Raw genomic sequence first — 19,327 nt, 5'->3', positions numbered from 1 at the left:
TTCACTTCGGCATCCTCATTAAGTTAAAGCGTTTTAGATCCTTTTCAGAAAGCTGCCTTGTTCCCTCTCCATTTTTTCACTAACCTTTCACAAGATGCCTGGGAGCACAGTGAAGATAATTTTCTCGACTTTAGCCAAAGGCCAGCTTCATTACTGAGTATTAAATTAGAAATTTTTGTTTCAAAAAATGTGTGGTTAGCCCTGGCTGGTGTTGCTCATTGGTTAGAGTGGTGGCCTGCCCACCAAAGTATCTCGGGTTCCATTCCCGGACAAGGGCACACACCTGGGTTGCAGGTTCAATCCCCACCCAGGTCTGGGCGCATGCGGGGGAGGCAACCAATTGATGTGTTTCTTTAACATCAATGTTTTTCTCTCTCTCCCCGCCCCCCATTCCACTCTCTTTAAATATGAATGCAAAAAATATCCTCTGGAGAGGATTAACAAAACAAAGAAATGTGTGTTTATATGAAATATTTATTTTGACTTTTAAGAGATTACAGCAGAAAAATGGTGGCTATGTCATAGCTAGTTTTTCAGTTAGATATCCTTTGATGAAGACAACTAATTTATTTAAATCCACCTCTTGGAGAGATAAATCTGTATACTGTATTGTAAAGAGTGACATATTAAAGGGATCTGGACTATGGAGGAGATAATAGGGGAAAATACAATTTTCATAAAATACAGTCATACCTGTCTTTCATTAATTGATAGAGGTTTTCTTTCATATATTCAAATATAAAATAAAGATGGTCATTTTCTCTGATAACTTCTTTTAGTTTAATCACGTTGGCATGATTAAGTTTCTTCAGAGACTGCAACATAGCAAGTATTAACATTCTTACAGCCAAGTTATAGGAGTTGGCAAAATCTCATCAATGCTGAGTATGATAATTATCTTAAGTAATATTCCATTTCTTCTGAATTCATTAATGAATTAATTTTACTATCTACAATATTTACATGTCTAAAAACATCTTAGAACACCTATTTAAAGTAAGCAGTAAATTGTTTTAGGTAATGAATGTAAGTATAAAAATAAGCCAAGTCAACAACAGCTACCAAGCATTTCAATCTGTCACTCTTTTTCTCGGTCTATTACCTTTGTTCTGACTTAACCATGTGAAATCCCATGCAAGTCTCCAAAAATGTATCCAAGTCATACGGCATAAAATATAAAGAAAAGGTATGTAATAATTTTAAAAGCTGTCTTTCCTTTGATAATATATGTAAGTTAAAATGCTCTTTTAAAAGTGAGTGTTTGCCCTGGCTGGTGAGTCAAGGGCATGTGCCTGGGTTGCAGGTCCCATCCCCCACCCCGGCTGAGGCAGCCAATCAATGTGTCTCTCACATCAATGTTTCTCTCTCTCTCCCCCCCTCTCCCCTCCCTTCCACACTCTCTAAAAATCAATGGAAAAAGTATCCTTGGGTGAGGATTAATAACAACAACAAAAAGGGGAGAGTGTACTTTCACATTTGAGGGTATAGTTATTTTCGTTCTCCACTGACATTCTGATGAGAAATTACTTTAGGAAGATAAAGGAAAAAGTAAGAAATACAATTATTGTTGTACTGCTTCCTACAGAGAAAAGAATAACCTCCTGAGCCCCATCCTGGGAAGTGAGGGAGGTGTGAGGCAGAGCTAAGGCCTTTTCTAGTTTTTGTCATCTCTAGGGTTTTACCTTAACTTCTCTCAAGTTCATACACTCATCCCAAGAATAGAACTTTCTCTTCATCCTGAAATTTAAAAAAGATAAGTTTAGTGTACGGAGACTAAGGATTTGAAAACACAAGTTACTCCTTTGGCTTTCTTACTCTGTTATTAGTTCACTTTAGGCAAACTGTGATATGTCTCTTCCCTCCTCCTTAAAAGCAAATCACCTCCCTTCTACATATGGAGGGTGTTTGGTACAAGTTACGACTAGGTCAGATCTGAAATTCTGCTTTAACACAAAAGTGAAAGAATTACCATTAATCCTCCTTTCCGGATGAATTCTTACATTTCTCCCATCAGTTTTATTGTGCTTTTCTACAAGGGCACCTTCCAAAATCCCCCCTTTCCAGAACTTAAAAGAAAAATATGAAATACTATACTTAAGTGGAGTGGGGAGAGAAATTACAAATTTTAGTAGCAAATTTAATAAAATGTTTTGTCTGATAACTTGTATATCATTGCCTCGGCTTTAAACAAGAGGCCCATAAAGTTAAGTGATTTATTTAAATCAGCAATAATTCAGATGTAGCCAAACTTTAGAAATAGCTTTCTTGAATTTTGTTCTTTACTTCCCCTCTTCCATGCTAATGTTGGTGACCATTAGAGATAAATATGTAAAAAGTGAACTTAGGGTGATAAAGTAGTTTCACTATGTATACCATAGATAGAGACTGCATTGCTTATATGAATGAATTTTTAGTCACCATACAAAATGGGAGACAAGCCCAGCCAGTGTGGCTCAGCTAGTTGAGTGTTGTCCCATGTGCCAGGGGGTTACAGGTTCGATTCCTGGTCAGGGCACATGCCCAGGTTTCGAGGTGGATCCCCAGTAGGGGGCATGCAGGAAGCAGCCAATCGATGTTTCTCTCTCACTGATGTTTCTCTCTCTCTCTCTCTCCCTCCTCTCCCTTCCTCTCTCTGAAATCAATAAAATAGTAATCTTAGGGGAAAAAATGTTTTTTTTCTTTAAAGGGGAGACAAGAAAAAAAACAGGACTCATGTTCTAATAAATGTTTCTTTAGGTATAGAAATTACAAGGCTGGATTAAGAAAAATAAAAACACTATATGCCCTACTGCTTTCATTTCATTAATTTCCTATTGAAATGTTCTAGAAGATTCTCAGAAAGCTTAAAGTTATCCTCATTTATTAAACTAATTACCACAGGAATTATTCTGAGCCTCTACAAGAGTATATAATACACTGGGCTAAGGAAATAAGGAAAGGCAGCATAAAGAATTAGCAACACATGCCCTGCCGGGCGTGGCTCAGCGGTTGAGCGTCAACCTAGGATCCAGGCGATCGGGGTTTGATTCCTGGTCAGGGCACATGCCCAGGCTGTGGGCTCAATCAATGACTCCCTCATCATTGATGTTTCTATCTCTCTCCCTCTCCTTTCTTCTCTCTGAAATCAATAAAGATATATTTTTTAAAAAAAGAGAATTAGCAACACACCAAGGTAGTCAAGAATGTAGCTGTGGCCCTGGCCAGGGTGGCTCAGTTGGTTGGAGCATCATCCGGTGCACTGAAAGGTCACAGGTTTGATTCCTGCTCAGGGCACATACCTAGGATGCGGGGTCGATTCCCAATGGGGGCACATACGGGAGGCAACTGATCAATGCTTCTCTCTCTCTCTCTCTCCCCCCCTCCCTCCCTCCTTCCCTCTCTCTCTCCATAAAGGCAATAAATATGTCCTAAGGTGAGGACTAAAATAATAATAATAATAATGTAGCTGTGGAATTGCACTGCCTGGATTCAAACCCTCACTCATCAGCTTGCTGATTATATGACCTTGGACGAAGTACTTAATGACCTCTCTGTGCCTCAAGTTCCTGGGCTATAAAGTAGAAACTACTGCATAAGATAAGCTTATTGTAAACTGCTTTGTTCAGTACTCAATACTTGATGTACCAAAATCTACGGCTGTCTATAATAAGACATGTATTCTCAAGGAAACAAAGGAAAAGAAAGATCAGCTTCAAAGGTTAAACTCCGCAGTGCTGTACACGGTACCTTTTGATGGCCACCAGCTCCCCAGATTCATTGCTCTTGCCCATCAGCACACTCCCATAGGTGCCATCCCCCAGCTGCCGCATGGTTGTGTACCGGTTCATCTTGGAAAAATAATGCAGCACAAGTTGATGATTGCAATGGCTTCTTTGTTGAATATAAATTTAAATGCTTCTTTATTTTTATTTGCTTTTGCTGTTAGACTGTTGTTGCTACACTGATGACAGGTTTGTCATCATTATACATAGGCTCTTCCCCAAGATTATGTAGGTTCATGAGCTACAGCAATAAGAAATCTGGCAAGAAAACAGTGCATCCATTCTTGTGAACATCCTATAAAAAATAATACAAGGAATTTTCATTAAAGAATCCAAAGAATTTATTGGTAATCTACAGCACAGGGAAAAATGATAATATAAATACCACTGTGTTTAAACATCTGTCAGTAAATCATTTGTGCCATTTGGAATGATGTTCACATATAACAGAAAAATATTCATTTGGTGACAGCTTCATTTACATGGTACTGTGCTATTTATCCCATGAATGTTCAACAAATATCGGCCTAATGATGTGTGTGATTCCTTTGTTATTGAATATAGTCTATATTATTCCAAATCGGACCTTGGAAAATCAGACATCTATACTGTTTCAATTCTTTGAATCAATTTCTGCAATATATTTAATTTGACCCACAATCCCTTATGTGAAACTCCTAGGTCAGATCTGTTTGGAATCCAGGAATTTCCACGTTTTAGAAAAGTAATATGGTGCATATACCATACATTATATAATGCCCATTAGCTTCTTGACTTACAGAAAAATGTATGAAAAGTATATAAGTAAAATAAAGACAGACTACGAATGGCCTCATAATCATTCAGGTCCTATTTTGTTGCAAATGAGTTTGCACAAACTTAGTTTTAAAATTTCATCCTTCAGAGCTTTGTGGATTTCAAAACTACAAATAAGGGATTGTGGATCTGTATATATTTGAAGGGTACAGGTTTCAATAGGTTCTGGTTTTATTACTATGATTACAGAAAAACGAAGCACTAGCCTAAGTGTCTATTTCATTAAAACGACACTCGTTTCCTCCCGTGGCTCTCTTAGTTCCACATTTCAAGGAACTATTTCTTAATTCATATCTATTTCTCATTCTTATTTTGCTTTTTAAAATTTCTGTTATTCTGTTACAAGGCTTTATGTTTAGTTGCAGAATGTTTGGCACCATTAAAATAAACAGTGTTTTAAAGTGGCTTTTATAACTTGGTACTTCATTCAAAGATTATTTTCCTTTCACTGTAGCACTGCTTCATTTCTACAAGTCAAATCACATCATAGGAATTAATTGTCTATTAACTGCATAAATTTAGGACCGACAAGGACGTGATGTAGTTGTCAAAGTAACCAAGACTTCCAACAACAGGCTTTCTGGAGAAAGAACAAGTGTGGAGAAGTACAGTAAACTATGTAGTTTCCTGTATTCAGGAATGCATTTGTCCACATGAAACTTTGGAAGAACCCTGTGGGGCTTTTCAATAAAGGGAGTGTGTATTAATTTATCATTTAGTTTACTTCATACAGATAGTCACCCTTTCAAAGCCACATGGGAAATCATCTAGGCTATGCTAACTCGGTGGCCAAGACCTCGAAAGAGATATGATAGTAGCTTCCATTCTATTTAGGGCTCCTTTATTTTTCTCAGCTTCTGTCTGAGCAAGTGGTTGTATCAAATGCCAGCAAATGGTTCCCCTATTTATATAGTTTTTTGCAAGTGGTCTTTATACATAGACACAGATTCTAAATATTAAGGTATTAATATAGAGAAAGGCAACATCCCTCTGCAGGGTACCTGACCAAAACATGTATTTGCTTTTATTAATTTTTCCTTTATCGCTATAAGGAAATATAACTTTTAAAGATCTCTTGGGTTGTTTGTTTTATACTATGTGCTATGATTAAACTATGGACTGAAATGTATTTCTTCTGATCATTTAGAATTTTGTTAAATCAGTATTTTGCAATTTACTATCAACATGTTAAATTACTTTACATTCTTTTCTAGCTACCCTATTTAAGGTGACATATGCCTATCTCTTTTAAGGAAACAGTGCTCTCTATAGGTTTACTGCATAATTAACAATACAGAGAATATATTTGTCCATAATTAACAATACAGAGAATATATTTGTCCATGATGTCCATCATACCAGCAAAATTATAAAAAAACACAGAAGGATTAAGTAACTTATCTATGATCAGAGAATTAAAGGTGGAGTCAGTTTAATACTTGCATTAGCCTAAAGCTGTGCTTTTTATAGTGTAGTCCCTAACTTCTAAACAACCCATTCTTATTGGCCTTTACAATCACTGATGTAGCTGACTGCAAGGAACCACCTCTTTTCTCCCAAACCATTCAGAATTACCCTACAACGAAAGTTGCATCAGTGGCACCTTAAGATTCCTAACCCAACTCCTCACCCTAAAACACCAAGATGCTACTGACAAACTGGAAAGTATAAATTGTGTTCCCTAATTAACAAAGTCCTGGGGCTATACCTGGCTTATCCCACACCTGAAGGACACTGTACAAATAACAGGCCAGAAACAGTGAGAGGAAAGGAAATGTGAGTAAGGGAGAAAGGCGTCTACCTGGAGCTCCCCTCATGAAAATTTTATTTTTTACTTTGCCCCGAAAGTTATTTAAATAAGACATTTAATAGGATAATAGCAGTTTTTCCTTTGCAGAGTTGTTGCATGTACAACAATTATTTTCATGCTAAAACCACACAGCTTGAGAAGTGAATTAAAGAGGAAGCTGCCCAGGTGGGAACTGAAGTTCAGAGGTAAGAGGGTGTCAGAAACAGTAGTCAAAACTTTACCCTGCAGGACTTAACAGCCTGCACAGTAAAAGTGTAATTACTGGCCTCTTTCTCTTCTGCTATTAAGACCACGAACCACCACCATCACCAGTACTATGAGCACAACAGATCAGTAATCGATGACTTTCCAAATTTGGCCTCAAAGCCCAGTTTTAGAGTGGCTACCTGAAACTTCATCCCAAGCCTAACCAACTGACTTGGAAATGTACACTGGAAATACAAAGTCCATTTCAAGTGAGGATGGCTATAGGGTAGGGTACACTTACACTCAGGGAAGAATAAATAAGGGACATGGCAATTTCCCAGCTTCTTTCATTTAGGGGGTGGGTGAAGATTATGGATATGACCCTGCCTGAACTTTTAGTAAAACAAATTTACATACTATGCTCCCAAACACTTTGGAAAGGCTCTTCTGATTTATATTAATTACAAAATAAACAGCTCTCTAGGGTGAGATGCTAACTATTTCAACCATCCCCTTATAGTGGCCTAATGTGAAGAGGCATAGATATAAAGGTTTTTTAAAACCCGAAACAATTATCAGTGTAGTATAGCAAGGTCCAAAACTGATTACTAGTCAAAAGCAGTATATGTAACTTAGGAAACACAGACTGCCTATGGGTCCCTAATTCATACACAGCAGTATTCCTCTAAAAGTTACATATATTCTTTTCTGTTGACCTATGGAAAGATAGTTCTGCAAATAATCATGTAATAACATGATTGCTTCTGTACATGAATATTTCCATACATATTTATTTCCGTATATATGCAACAAGGCCAAACACAAGTACATGTAATATAACTATGATCCTCAATTCCTGTTAGAAACTTGGAATTTTCTACAATCAAGCTACAATATTTACTGACTTTCCTATGGGTTAAGCAAACCTTATATTCTGATTTAAAGAAAAAGACATTTATTTAGAGGCTTAATTGTAGACCTACATTAAATAAATACCCATATAATTTCTCTCCCATTCTACTTTTCATATTTTTATCTAAGTGCACAATTACTGTAAACCTGAGCTTTATTCTCAACATCTTCTGCTAGTTAAGCTGGGATTTAGATAGGATTAAAGAAGATTAACATAGAGGGCAAAGGGAGGGTAAGTCTTGTGTCTGCCGGTCACTGAACAGATACCCTTTGGATGTCTTCAACTTGTCTATGTAGAACCTACTGTAATGAAATCATTCCCAGGCTGGCATTAACGTTTATTTATTTATTTTTTTAAAAAAAGTAATGTCTTAAAAATCATTAAGTTGTTTAACAAGCAAAACAGAAAAATGATTTCAAACGAAGTCATATGTTTACAGAAACTAAAAGGGCGCTTTTACAATGGGAAAACAAAGATTCCGCATTAAAATAGAAAAGCAGCAGTGCGTTGTGCTAATATTCACAAATCATTAAAAAAAAAAAAAAACAAAACACCTCAACGAACAGATGGAACATCCTGGCCCAAGGCCAGCCGCGCAAGGCAGTGACTGGCAGCCTCCGGAGACAGCGCCTCCCTCCGCCTTCAGGCGGCGGGGAAAGGGGGCGGGGGGCTCGAGGAAGGCCGCGGGGCGGAAAAGTAACTTTCGTCTCCAGCACTCTTTTGAACGCAGTGGGTCTGTCTGATTAAAATCAGTCTGATAGCTCTGACTCTACGAGAACTCCGTTACCATTACAACAAATGTCTGCTCACTAAAAAAGATGATCTGAACACAGTGACATAAACCTCTTTCCTTTCAGAACTGAGATGACAAACCCCTAAAAACCGGTTTCAGGGCTCCCCCGACCTTCCAACCCGCCTTATTCGCAGTCAAGAAACAGTTTTCGTGACACCGAGGTCTGACCCTTTTTGCTGCACACCGGGGCCGTTAAAAGACTTCTCCCTCCCTTTTTGGTTTGTCGTAGTTCTGAACTCGAGTCTCTGCCTTTCCGAGACCGCCGCCGCCCGCCCCTCACTCGGAAAAGTAGTTTCCCCTCAGGCCAAGCAGCGGGGGGCGCGACGAAGACAGGTGGGAAGGTCGGGAAGAGGTTCGGGGGCAGGGGTCCCTCAGATGATGGCCGTCCCGCCGTCACCCGCCCACCCGGGGCCAAACCTCGCTGCCTAGGAGCAGAAAGGGGTCGAGGGAGCCTCGGCGAGCACCGACCGCCCCGGCGCAGGCCCTCCCGCCCGCGCGCCGCGCCCCTCCCGGGGTCTCCTCCCTCCCGTCCTTCCCTCTTCCAGGGTCCGGGGCCCCTTCTCTCCTTGGACGTTGGCCCTGGCAGGACTGGGCGTCGAGAGGACATGCCGGCCGGCCTCGCACCGCAGGCTCGGACTGGGCAGGGCGGACGGCGGCGGCCCCGCAGCCGGCCGGGGATTCCCATCCCGCGCTCGCCGCTCACCTCCTCCGCTCCGGCGTGTAGCTCCGGCGTCCTGTGTGTTTCATCTCCTAGGAAACGGCGGTGGTGCGCCCGCTCGCGCGCAGCCCGCCGGCCTACGTCCGCCCGCAGAGGGGCGTGGCCGAGCCGGACAAGCCCCGCCCCATCCTGTGTCCCCTGTCTCCCTGAGGGGCGGGGCTTCCCGGGCACACCTGGGCGTCTGTCGCGCCCATTCGGATTTCTGACATTTCGATCGCCCTTTAGATTTGGGGCTTGGGAGAGCCTTGATTACCTTTTCAGTTCTCTATGGAAAGTTGGTTGGTTTGCCCTTTATTTTGGTTGGTTTTGCTCCAATTCATTCTACCAAGTCTTGCTTGATTCACTACATCGGGTTCCCAGACTTGGGAAGGGCCAGAAAAAGGCCTATCTGCCTGGTGCTGGTATTTGTGCATGTACCACACGGAGAAAAGCTACTCTTGTATTGCACTTCCTTATATTGGTCGATTCCTCGGGTATGTGTTATCTCTTAGGCCACACTTCTAAGTTAGTTTTCACTTATTCGTTCAAAAAACCTACTCAGTAGCAGTTGCAGTTTTAGATGGTGGTAATTACAAGATAATTGAATGAATGTGGGACTACATGAGTAAATAACTAGCCCAGAGTTGCAGGAGGAAGGTACACTTATGTTACTGCTAAAAAAACATTTCAGACTGGCTGGCAAAAAGGGTCTATAAATCAGAAGCACGGTACGTGAGTCAGTGATGTATCTATTTAGTAATTATCTATTAGGTGTCAGGCTCTAGGCTTGGCACTGAGAATAATGCCAAGGTAGCAAGACATGCTCATGCCCCTCTCACAGCTTAAAGTTACATAGGCAGGCAAAATAAAAAGCACAAATTAGGTTATGGTGGTCTAAATATGTACCGTTGTGAAGCCTAAGCCATACCATGTGGCTATAGTGGACCACTGAAGAATTCTCCACAGAGGAGTGGCACGTTCACATTTGCATTTTAGAAAGATCACAAGAGCAGCAGTGGGTAGGTGGGTGTGAACAGTGAATCTGGAGGCAAGGGAAGGAAAAAGAGGCTATTGTAACTTACCAAGAAGAAATGATGAAGATCTTGGGTTATAAGTTTGGTCCTGCCCCTGGTGGGGGCATGTGTGGGAGGCAACCAATCCATGTGTCTCTCTCACATTGATCTTCCTCTCTCTTCCCCTACCTCTTCCCTTCCACTCTCTCTAAAAAATCAATAGGGGAAAAATATTCTCACTCCTCTAGTGAGGATTTAAAAAAAAGAATTATAAGATCTTTGTAGTGTTGAGCGGACTGTTAACAGACGCTTCAGCCTTTGCTCACTGCCAGTATATTCTCTTGGCAGTCAAGTGGCCCTGTTAAAACACAAGGCAGATGTTGTCACTTTGTTTAAAATCCTGCCATAGGCTCCCATCTCTCTGCAAGGTCCTTGCCATGACCTGCGAGCCTATGAAGATCATCTAGCCACCTTTTATCTATGTGACCTCATCTCCTGACCATTACTCTGAATTTTACCCTGTATGATCTGCAACGGACCTCCTGTATCTGCTCTTCCAGCATTTACTCCCTGCTGTCAGGTATCCCCAGCTCTCCTTTGGGGAGACGCCCATGACCCATTTGCCTTTGTGGTTCAGCTTCAGGGATGTGAGCTACTCAGTGTCTCAGTGGCTGGCTTTCATAGACGGCCACAGGCGTCTGAGATACTGGGAAAAAGGCATTCCCTTTCTGTTGGGGAAACGTAGTAAGATGAGGTCCCAGAGCAGCTGGGTGCCATCTTTGCTGCACATCTTTGCCAAGTATGAACACAGAAGAATGCAGGGCTGAAAGGGAATGAGATCATTTCCTGAGGACGGCGCTTGAGCACCCACCTGCATCAATCATGCCTGAGTCTGTTCTTGGTCTTTTCAACTGCAAGAGCCAGAATGTTCCTCCTGTTGCTCAGTCTTTTGATTTTCCTTTCCACTTCAGCTGAAAGTGTTCTTCACAACACAATACACTGAGGATGTGTTGCAGAACTGTACACCTGAAACCTACATAATCTTATTAGCTAATGTCACCCCAATAAATTCAATAAAAGAAAAAAATTGAAAGTAGTCCTGATTTATACAGGACCATAAAGAAAACATGTTTACCCCTTCCAGTATTTGAAGATAGCTGTCTTGTCTCTCCATACCTTTCCCTGGCACCCCAGAATTGCAGGGTGCAGGATCATCCAGTCAGCCCAGCTTCCACACTGAATTTTCACCTCAGTCTCAATGCCAAGTGTGGGACCCTGACATTCAGTGAATGACTAAGGGATCAGAACATCTTGGGTTCAATACTTTCTTTTTACTATGCTGTGCTCTTTTACTTTTTTCTCACTTCTCAACTCTAATGCAGCTAGCCTCAAATGATGTGTCATTCCTCCTCCTTAGGTTTTACATTATTTCCTAAAGAAATGTATCAATTATATAAGATCATGATCAAATTTTAACTCTAACAAGTTTTACATGCTCATAATTTTAAGAATGCTTTAGTTTTCTTTGCAGCATTTATCACCTTTTAATATATTATACAAGTAATTATTCATTTTATTTATTGTTTGTTTTCCCCTCCATCCCCACTATATTATAATCTTCAAAGGGTGGGAATTTCATGTGATTTATTCATTGTTGTCCCTATAACATGCAGAAGCGTGCCTGGCACATAGTAGGTGCTCAATAAACATTTGTTGAACAAATGATACAGATTCTGCCCTCTACCAGTTCATGTTCTAGAACAGGAATTTTCATTTTACAGGTTGGTAGGGGCTATGTCTTTAGGCTTGATTCGCTTTTGTTTTTACAGAGATATTCTTATCAAATTATTGCTTGGATTTGTTTTTCTGAGCCTCTGCTTTGCATTAGAAACATTTAAATTTTTATTTTACACACACAACAATTTATTTTCACTTTTTCAAATATAAATTAATTGGGAAAAAACAGTTTAAAAGAAGAAATTAATATTATCTCCTTCTGTTTACTGTTTAATATTTTGCTGTATTTTCCCCACTTTTTATTATTTATTTATTTATTTATTAATTTTTTATTTATTATTTTTTAATCCTCACCTGAGGATATTTTTTCCATTGCTTTTCAGAGAGTGGGGGGGGGGGAAGCGCAGAGAGAAGGAGAGAGAAACATCGATATGAGAGAGACACATTGATTGGCTGCCTCCCGCACGTGCCCGGACCAGGGTGGGGGATCGAGCCTGCAACTGAGGTGCATGCCCTTGGCTGGAATCAAACCCTGGACCCTTCAGTCCTCAGGCTGATGCTCTTGCCACTGAGCAAAACCAACCAGGGCCCAACTTTATTTTTAAAACAAAAATTTTATTAAACATAAAAGCTGGTATCACTGAAGAAGCCAGTTCCCTAAATAAACAAATAAACAATTTCCACACTAAACAAGGGAAACCACTTATCATTATGTAAATAGATTTTCTGCTAAAGCAAAAATATGTGTGATTGTGTTGGTTTTTACCATGTGCACAGCTTGTAGCTTTCTTCCAGAGCAGGGATGTGACTGCCATTCACTGATACACAGCAGCATCTTGGCTAAGTGCCGCCCCAGTACTGGAACCCTCTGCACCCACCTCAGAGACACCCTACGGGCTGCAGGCAGAAGCTAGGGAGGGGCCCACGTCTAGGAGACCAAAAGACATTGAACCCAAAACACTTGACTGGAACTTTAGGGACAAAACATCCCTGTGGAGGACTGTGACCATCTTGAGGGGCAGGGTTGAGAGCCTGAAATCTGACTTATCTGTCAAGAAGCAGCTACTTCACTGCCTTATGTTTAAACAGACTTATTCAGTTGACTTCATTCCTGTCACACATAAGTCTAGAGCCTGTCCTGCTCAGGAGGAAGTAATAAATTATATCACCTCAAGTATGTTTGCTTCTGTCAAATGAATTTGTGGAACTGATCTTTATCTATATGTTTCTAAGTCCAACAACTTTGCTTATGTTTTACTCACTGACTTAGAAGATTTTACTGTAATATGATATTTCATCAAGTTCCTGCCCAAAATGAAGCTCAAAAGCTGAAATAAAATTTTAAAAACACTAGAGGAACACCATAAAGACAAATGATTATTGAGATTCCAACGTTCATTCTCAGCTTTTTAAAAATTTCTTAACATGCACACTTCTTGATTGGGATCACAATGGAACATTTGGGGGAGGTTACATTAAAAAATACCCTCAGGAAACAAATGAAGCTTTTTAAGCACAGGAGGTACATGTAAGCTTCCGATTTTTAAAACATCACATAAGTCTTTAGTAAGTGTGTTTTTTTGTTTTTTTAAAATATATCTTTATTGATTTCAGAGAGAGGAAAGGAGAGGGAGAGAGAGAGAGATAGAAACATCAATGATGAGAGAGTCATTGATCGAGCCCGCAACCCGGGCATGTGCCCTGACAGGGAATCGAACCCCGATCGCCTGGATCCCAGGTCTACCCTCAACCGCTGAGCCACGCCCGGCCGGGCAGTAAGTGTGGTTTTTAATTGGCTTTTTACAGAGATTTGAGAGCTATTTATTTAGATATGATTTTATTTCAATGTCAAGATGTATAAGAGGTTTTTTTTTAATTAAAAAGGCTTTTTTCTATTGTTTGCTTAGTGATAAATTAAAAATTAGACTTAGCCGAATCTGCTAGATAGTTTAACAACACTCACGCTCATTTTTTGTTTACTTGTGAACAGTGTCACAAAGCCTAACTCTTGGGTGAATTAGGAAAAGCAAAGTACTTTTTTTCTGAGGATAAATGATCATCCTTCCAAAATAAAAACATAGCTGCAAAGACTAAATGGCAAAGGAGAAGGAAACTGATTCATGCTACCAAACTCAGACGAAGGTCAGTAATTGGATGTTTTGAGGGACCCCAGAAAAGACGATTGGCTGAAAGTTTGTAAAAGAAACAGTTAGACCCCCATGTCTTATCCTCTAGCCCACCCAAACTGGTGACTGTCCCTCCCAGCTGCGTAGAAGGCCAGAAAAGGTGCAGGCTGAAACAGGAAAGTTAAGAGAGCTGCTGCACTTTGAATGGTGAGACCCTAGGCCACTTTCTCTGCTTCCAGAAAGATGGTAACTGGCTTATGCTATAGGTAATAGACTAGAACATTACCCTCTGGGAAAGTGGATTGAAACAAGAAAAACTCCTGCAGATACTGACAGTTGAGTCTGCAAGTTGAGAAGCCCCACCCAGGTAAGGAATCTGAGACACAGGAGGAAATTCTGTGATTCAGGGGAAACAAAAGCAATTTGGGGAACATTAAAAAAAGGGGGGTATATCTGTAATAGTGTCAACAATTTAAAAAAAAAAAAGCAACCCTGGCTGGGTGCGATGCTCCAAGGTTGCTTGTTTGATCCCTGGCCAGGGGACATGCAAGGATCAACCAATGAATGCATAAATAATTGGAATAGCAAATTGACCTCTCTTTATTTCTCTCTCTCTCTCTCTCTCTCTCTCTCTCTCTCTCTCTCTCTCTCTCAAATCAATTTTTAAAAAAGCAAAACAAACCCAAAACTATAATTAATGTTCTTAAAGACATAAAGGAAAATATTTCCAGCTGTTGCTTTGCACTGGTCTTCTTGGAGTCTTTTCTATGTAAGCAGAGTTCAGGGGTCAGGCAAGAATTTAAAGTGGATTTATACACAGATTTGGGGGTTTCATCTCTGTGGCTCCCTCTATTGCAAGATTTACCCCTCAGCTTCCAGCTACTTTATCAGCCCAGACTCCATCCTCTGATAAGCCAGCCCACTGCAGTAGTAGCCTCCTGTTCTAGCTGCTGCACGTCGTGTGGGCCCGGTGTGCTCTCAGGAGACAAGCTGTATAAACATGAACTGCAGTTAGTGTGGTTCTTTCTCTCAAAGGTCCAATCCCCTCCAGTTTCTACCTAACTTGGTGATTTTTCCAGGGCCTTCAGATAGTTAAACTTTATATATTTACCCGAAGGAGAGTTAGTGCAATATAAGCCACTATACCATTTCCAGAACCAGAAATTCAAGAATTTACTTTTAAATATTGATATACTCCAAATGTTTGAGAACAATATTGTATTTTATGACCCCAAATATTTCTATTTGTATTTTTTATGGATTGACATGTAGATATGACAAAACCTGTATTCTGATTCTCAATATAACATCAAGATTTGCAGTAGCTTAATATGATCATTATTCTTGGGATTCTTCCCTATACACCCTTATCCTGGTGTTTCCCACAAATTATTTCATCCTCAAATAATCAATTTTCAGTGGTTAATCTTAGTAGAGGCTTCTTTAAATTCTCCTTACAGAATGGAGTGCTCAAAAGTATGAATATTTTTAGACTACCAGCATATTTCTTATCAAAGTTTGGCCAAATATCCTTCAGTACATGATTGTTATCAAGGCGATGGCTGATCTAGCAGCTTTATGCTTCTTTAAGACTGTGCATTTCATATCCAAGGTTTTCTGCTCCTAGGAAGATAAGCATTCTTGAAGAAGATGTTATTACAGGGCCTTCTCAGAACTTCCACTGATAATACTTTGTAAGCCTAAAATCAGTTAAGAACCTCTAAACTTCTTAGTATTTAAGATCAGCAATAAAATAGTTGAGAAGTAGAATAAAAATTTAATGCTTGCATATGTCCTATTTTCCAAAAACAATTGTGTTTTATTAAAAATATATTTTAAAAAATTATCTTTGGTGTTCCAGAGGGGTTAGTAGGCCAATGATTGCTGCTGTGTTACATGCACTAGTAATTACTAGGTAAGATACTTTATATTTAAATAGCATTTTACAATCTACCAATGTCAAGTTTCATATGCTGATAATTCCCAAATTTGTATCTCTCAGTCTGTGCCTCTAACCTAAACTTTAGACTCATATATCCAACTGCCAACTCAACACTTCGTTTAGAAATGTAATAGTTTGAACTTAACATGTTCAAACTGAGCTCCTAATACTCTCTCCTTCCCCCACTTTCCCAAAGTGCTCCTCCTTCAGCCATTCCCATCTCAGTTGGTGGCAACTCCATGATTTCAGCTGTCAGATCAAATATTTGGTGTGTCATTCTTTGTTGTTGTTTGTTGGTTGGTCCTCACCTGAGGATTTTTCCATTGATTTTTTTTAGAGAGTGGAAGGGAGGGAGGAAGGAGAGAGAGAGAGAGAAACATCAATGTGAGAAAGACACATCAATTGGTTGCCTCCCACATATGCCCTGACTGGGGCCAGGAGCACACCTGCAACCCAGGTACATGCCCTTGACTGGGAATTGAACCCGACACCCTTTGGTGTGCTGGCCAATGCTCTAACCACTGAGAACACTGGCCAGGGCTGGTGTGTCATTGTTGAGTCTTCCCCCTCTTATGCTCCCCATTAACAGAACCCATACACCTGCCTTCATGATATCCTGAACTTGACCATGTCTCATCACCCCTGCTGCCCACAACCCTGGTTCAAGCTGCCATCATATCTCATGTGCATCGTTGCAATAACCTTCTAACCAGCCTGCCCGCTTCCACACTTACCCTTCCTCAGTCTACTTCTAACGCACGAGCCAGAGTGATTCTGTTGGAACACACGCACATCAGATCAAAACCCTCTGCTCAGAGCCCCCCAATGTTTTCCAGCGTCACTCCAATAAAAGGCACAGGGCTTATGAAGACTTACGAGGCCCTACCTTTTGTCCACTACTGTCCCCTCACTTATCCAGCTACAGCAAACTGGAGATTCCGAACATGCTGAACGTTAGGTGTTCCCTCTGCCCGGGTCCTCTTACACCACGGACGCACATGGCCGCGTCTTGCATTTTCTTCAGATTGTTACCCAAAGGCCACATTCCTAGTGAGGCGCTCCCTGGACTCTCTCTAAGTTCATACACCTCCTCGCAGCATATGCTTCCCAATTCCCCTTGTCTGCTTTACTTTCTTCCTTGGCACTTATCACTATATGCCACACTATATATTTTCGCACTGAGATCTTGCGTGTTGTCAGTCTCCATAACTAAAATGTAAACTCGGTGAGGGAGGGGTTTGAGCCGCCTGCTCTCTGCTCTGTCGCCAGCGCCAGGCGGCATCGAGCACACAGCAGAAGCCCCAAACCTGTTTGTCCAATGAATAATACACAGCACTTTCATGCATATTTTCATATCCTGTCCTTACAGCAGTTCTGTCTCCATTTTATTACTGAGGAAAGTACATTCAGGGTGATTATATGACTTAAGGTGCGTGGTCAGTTTCAAAGACAATAATCATATAAAAGATTTCTGATTCTGGAATTTCAGAGATATTTCCATGGCACGACACTGCTCCATCTTTTTTTTAAAAAAAAAATTCTCACAGAGAACATGTTTTTCATTGATTTTTTGGGAGGGGGGCGGGGGAAACATCTATCAGTTGCCTTCCATATGCACCCCAGTTGGGGCTCGAACCCGCAACCCTTTCGGTGTATAGGACAATGCTCCAACCAGCTGAGCCACCTCACCAGGTCTACGCTGCTTCACCTTAAAGTCGAAATCAGTATAGCTCGTGAATCATCTGAACCCAAAGAATAAATGCAGATGTTTTTATAAACCAAGGAGAGGAGGATTTTCGGTTGTTGCTATTTCTGTATTATTATAACACTTCCTCTGAACTAGCACAGATTTCTAAAATTGAGGTGAGATTTACATAATATAAATTTAACTATTTGGAAGTGAACAATTCAGCGGCTTTTAACACATTCACAACGTTGTGCAATCCCCGCCTCTAGTAATACAGAAATTTCATTTTAGGTTCCCTCCCTCCCTCCCTCCCTCCCTCCCTCCCTCCCTCCCTCCCTCCCTCCCTCCCTCCTTCTCTTCTTTCCCTCCCCTCCCGCCGTTCCTTCTTTTCTTCTTTCTCTCTCTTTTTTGTTTTCTTCAGATGGTGAGAACAGGTCAGAAGAAAACTTAGAGAACTCATATTCCTTTCTGTGAATCAGTTTTTCCCTTTCTAAACACTGATATTTTTCTACCATGTTCTAGGCTTTAGTACTTTTGAGTATTCATAGGGCTTTGGAAGAAAATTGCCTTATAAATAGCATCGTGACATGCATTTTTTGTTGTGTGGTTAGCTATTATTACTACTCATAGCACGTTCTTGATATTTACATAAGCATTATCCATGAGATGTGGTTCATATTATCTGGTGTCTGTTAAGTGCTCGTCTTGGTCTGTAGTTTTACATTTACAAAGTCTGTTATTATTATTTTATTGACTACACATTATGTAACACATTGGTATTTTATATAAATACCATTTATTCTTGTGAGTTTATCTCAAGAATATACCAGGCTACGCCCTGTCTTGGGTACTCTCAGGGGTTTCACTTTTGCCCTCTCTGTTCTCTACATACCTAATTGTCTCCACACCCAAGACTCAGGCCACATCTTCTCAGAGGGTCTCACCAGCAACTCGAAGTGTCACTGATTTTCATCCCCTCTTTTCTTTTTGTTGTTAATTCTCACCCAAAGATATTTTTTCCATTTTTTTTTTTTTTTTTTTTTTAGGGAGAGTGGGGGAGAGGGAAGGAAGGGAAAAGAGAGAAGAACATTGATGTGACAGATGCCTCGATTGGTTGCCTCCCACACACCCATGAACTCAAAACCCGTTAAGTGCCCTTGATAGGAAACAAAACTGCAACCCCGGTGCTCTAACCACTGAGCCATGCCAGCCAGGGCATAGGGCCCCTCTGAATTTCTTTTACTGCTCTTATTGTCTGCACCCATGGTGATCACTCCATTACATTCTATGCTGTCTTATTTATTATAATTTCATCACTAGCTACTCTGGCCCCCATTGCATTTTCCAAAAACTGAAAAGAAGAGACTAGATGCTCTTTAAAGTCTCTTCCAATGCTGAAAAGTCTCATTATGTATAATAATTTTTTCTTCTTGGATTCTAAACTTCTTGAGACAGATACATAAAATTTTTGAATCCCATAAGCTCTCTGTTCAGCACAGACAGGTGCTTGGTGAGCGACTAGCCACTGTAAGCATGTACATTTATGTGTGTTTAGGAGTGTGTTATGACTTCCACAAATGCTAATGATCTATTAGGTTAAATTAATAGACTTACAGTGTTCAGGTCTTGGAAGTGTCAGGCTTGCTACTTGTGCTGGTTACAAAACACCGAGAATGATGTGTTCCACTCTGGCAAGCCCACAATAGGGTAGAGATCTTTCAACTGGACACCAACAAGTTGGGTAGACTCTGGAAACCATTAAAAGCATTTAGCCTGGATAAGAAATGATTAATAGGAGATAAGAACACTGTGTTCAAATGTTTACAGATATAGGATAAGGAACAGA

At 40.5% G+C, this 19,327-nt stretch overlaps 1 protein-coding gene across 2 annotated transcripts in view; it reads right to left on the bottom strand.

Annotated features, from left to right (window-relative positions):
• The window catches only part of MAK (male germ cell associated kinase), a 46,261-nt gene extending 42,122 nt beyond the window's left edge, over positions 1 to 4,139 (bottom strand). For both annotated transcript variants that reach the window (XM_016204180.2, XM_016204178.2), the window contains exons 1-3: positions 3,727 to 4,139; positions 1,683 to 1,737; positions 694 to 815 (exon numbers count right to left, since the gene is read on the bottom strand). In XM_016204180.2, the coding sequence (XP_016059666.2) occupies positions 694 to 815; positions 1,683 to 1,737; positions 3,727 to 3,827 (278 nt within the window). In that variant the 5' untranslated portion in view covers positions 3,828 to 4,139. The remainder of the gene's footprint in view (positions 1 to 693; positions 816 to 1,682; positions 1,738 to 3,726) is intronic.
• Between the last annotated feature and the right edge of the window lie 15,188 nt (positions 4,140 to 19,327).

The sequence above is a fragment of the Miniopterus natalensis genome, chromosome 9 (genome assembly GCF_054644295.1).
Source record: "Miniopterus natalensis isolate mMinNat1 chromosome 9, mMinNat1.hap1, whole genome shotgun sequence".
NCBI lineage: Eukaryota > Metazoa > Chordata > Mammalia > Chiroptera > Miniopteridae > Miniopterus > Miniopterus natalensis.
Note: the sequence above shows the minus strand (reverse complement) of the source record. Positions and strands in the feature narration are given on the sequence as shown.